The 3323-nt window shown below is 44.8% G+C and overlaps 1 protein-coding gene across 1 annotated transcript; it reads right to left on the reverse strand.

Annotated features, from left to right (window-relative positions):
• Nucleotides 1-281: 281 nt before the first annotated feature.
• LOC121311509 (ras-related and estrogen-regulated growth inhibitor-like protein) lies at nt 282-2438 on the reverse strand. Its single transcript, XM_041243957.1, has 4 exons — nt 2232-2438; nt 1979-2032; nt 1801-1877; nt 282-1296 (listed from the first exon to the last, which is right to left on the reverse strand). The coding sequence occupies exons 1-4, from the start codon at nt 2344-2346 to the stop codon at nt 883-885; spliced, it is 660 nt and encodes a 219-aa protein (XP_041099891.1). The 5' UTR covers nt 2347-2438; the 3' UTR covers nt 282-882.
• Between the last annotated feature and the right edge of the window lie 885 nt (nt 2439-3323).

Consider the following 3323-nt stretch of genomic DNA (forward strand, 5'->3'; position numbering starts at 1 on the left):
TCTCATACCTTGCTTTTTTTTTTTTTGGGGGGGGGTGGGGACCAGTTGTAATAATCTGCAGACGTTCCGTGGGGAGAATTTAGGTAGGCGTGACACATTGCGCCTCAGTTTTGTAGATGACTCCGTGTGGAAGTGGGCATGTACAAAACAGACCTCAACTGGTCTTAGAAACATTGAAAGCTGCAGGGTCCACATGCAAGCTCTGTGTTAGGAGAAGAAATTGATTTATAAAAAAAATAAGGAACAGTATTAAAATGTAATCTTTTAATTGACAAAAAAAAATCAGCAAATATATACAGACATTTACATTCTCTGTACACATATATACAATATAAATATTTATGGTATATGCATTTTTGGATAAAGCAGCATAATTCCCCACCCCTTCAGCGATATGACCAAAATAGGCATACACTATGACAGACTTCTTATATGCATGTAGAACAAACACAGTGGCATTTGAAATGCATCACAGCGACATCTTGAGATATAGGGCTCCATGGTACGGTGGAACACTGAAACTGATAGTAAATGAATGCATTGCCCAGCACGTTAACCATGGCAACACTCGAGGCGTTTTGTGCTTCTTGTGTGGGTCAAGGAGACAGTCTTTGGGGTCTTCAACTTGAACAAAACTTCGCTGGATTCGTAAATAGTCTGGTTGAGCAAGGTACTCTCCCGGCTTGGCTTTCCATTTTGTGGGACAGAAGCCTACACAATTCCCGAAAACCTCCAAAAAGAAAGTCTTGGAATTGAAGTTATAACCTTACAACTTTTGGAAATGTCAACAAGTTTGTAACGCACCCAACTCCTGCGCTTTCCAGATGCGAACCAGACACCAGCGTATCCTTCATGTCGGCTTGTTTATAGTTTGGTCGATTTCTAATCGATTCTCCTTCTCCCGAACACCGCCGACATGCTCCTGACGATCCCTTTGATCCCTTTCCTCGTCGCTCGAGTCTCCCGGATCAGTTCCAGCAGTTCGTGGAATACCAGCAGCACGCCGTGGTAAGTCTCGGCTGCAGAGATTTCGAAAAAACCGCAGTCCGCCGACAGAGCCAGCAGCCTGCCTTCCTCGCTGGAGACCGTCCTTCGGTGCTGCAAGTCACGCTTGTTCCCGACGATGACTATGGGGGTCTTGTCCGACCCGCCGGCGTGCTTCTTCGCCTGCCGGATTCTCCGCACTTGCTGGCTGACCACGCTGAAGCTCGCCCGGTCGCAGATGCTGTAGACCAGAATGAAGCCGTCCGCCCAGCGAAGCTGCTTGTCGCTCACGCATCCCTGCGTGTCGGAGTTCTGAAGGGTTCAACGAAAAAAAAAAAAAATTAGGAACCGAGTAGAAAAAATAAAATCGCGTAATTAAGTTAGTAGCTATACATAGCAGTCTTTGCATGTTATTTTTACTGGATAAGGAAACTATGAAGCCCCCAAAACCACACTTACCATGCATGTGAATTAGGAGCTCCAATTGTAGCCTAATGACACACACACATGCAAGGCGTATCTGAGTGTTTATTAAATATGTATTAAACTTCAGCAAACGGTAAAATGCATATGAAATCGTTACCGATGACGCTCAAAACAAAGAGCATTTGCCTATACTGTGCTAACCTGTTATAGTGCACGACGCGTATTCACCAAGTCTACATGAACGACCCTCTCGGTATTTTGCTAAAGAATATACCGCTGATAAGTCAGATTAGTTCATTCCGCTCCAAAGCAGCGCACGATACCAATGTCTCGCATCCAGTTCTGGTTCTAGAGTGAATGTATTAAAACGCCCTCTCCAACGAATCTTACCTGCGAGTAGAGAGAGTCCCAGATATTGAAGCAAATCTCACGCCCGTCGATGCGGTCATTATGATTATAGATGGATTCTGGAAAATAAAAACGTAACATTTAGTAAAGGAAGCTAAAACAGATTTTTAAAAGTGCTCTAGCACGATTTCACTGCAGACTACTGCTGGGGATTACTTACCAATATCTCCATATTCTCCAATGAACCGTCTAGTGAGAAACCGGACTGTCAGCGCTGGAAAGAACAGAAAGAAACCCAGTTAATACAAAGAAGAAGACACCCTCAATGCGTATACGTGTTTATTGTATTTTGCATATTGCATATTAAATATTCTGTTTATCACATGCTTGAAATGAATTCAAATCGCGCCAGCTTGCCTAGCCCTGCTTCTATCAACAGTGGGACTTTTGCAAGGCAACTAAACTACACGCACCAGATTTCCCCACGTTCTCGGCTCCCAGGAGCAGCACATTTGCGTCCACCTTCTGCTGGCTTCCCTCCATGGTTTTGCTGCTGTGCTGGACGCTGGGTTTCACTTGTACAACCATTTGTGAAGAGTTCTCTATCCGCCTCGGAGTCTTGTACTAAAAGGGGAGTTTAGTTCTGCTTAGAATCGCCTTTGAGCTTGTAATACCTTGCACTGTGCCCGTTCTCTGTATATATAGACACAGGGGCGGGATCTAAACCCACAATTGACGTAACGCCGACCAATCACTGCAGCAGGAGCCTTGTTGTTCATTCCAAATTACTTGGAATGACCCTCTCCCGCAGGGAAACCATTTCTACCGTGCTGTAACATGTGCAACAGGGTCTGTACTGCAAGTGCAGTGTACACGTTAGAAACGTCACAATGTAAAACACTTGCCAGGTAAACGTGCGGTGATGTCATCGTGCTAACCGTGTTCCCGAGCTTTCCACATGGACCCGTGTTCTTTGGAATCTTGCTATTGTGTACAGAGATTCGAAAACAGCGCACCTCTCTGTATCCAGTAGGATATTCACCAATCACTAGAAATGCCTCACAAAGAAGATAAGCCATTGATCAGCCGAAAACTCACGCTTTTAACAACGAGCGTATCGCTTTCTTCGGATAGCACGATAGAAATAGATAGGTAGCCGGATGGTTCAGTTTGAAAGTGTATCCCTTGATAGATAGATAGATAATATAGCGTGCTGCTTTGACTGGTAAACACAACTGCTAGCTGTAATCATAATGATAAGCTCGGTAAAGCAGTGTGTGGAGACAGCCCGGTTTACCGCTGCTGTTTGAACTCTTATAAACATATCCACGCTTTTTTGCGCACTGGCTTCACAGACCCCCGTGCAGTACATGCCAGCGTGGTGAAAGGGCACAGTTCTCACTTGCTAACTGGCATAAACGCCAGGGTGTGAGGCTCCTGTAATCGTGATAATAACCCTGTAAGCGATCCTAATGGTCCAGTCTGGTGTTTGGAATATGGATCGATTCTCAAAGCTATTCACGTCCATTCCTCTTAAGCACAATTTATCTATTCGGAAACGAGAA

This window comes from Polyodon spathula, unplaced genomic scaffold, assembly GCF_017654505.1.
Source record: "Polyodon spathula isolate WHYD16114869_AA unplaced genomic scaffold, ASM1765450v1 scaffolds_3241, whole genome shotgun sequence".
NCBI lineage: Eukaryota > Metazoa > Chordata > Actinopteri > Acipenseriformes > Polyodontidae > Polyodon > Polyodon spathula.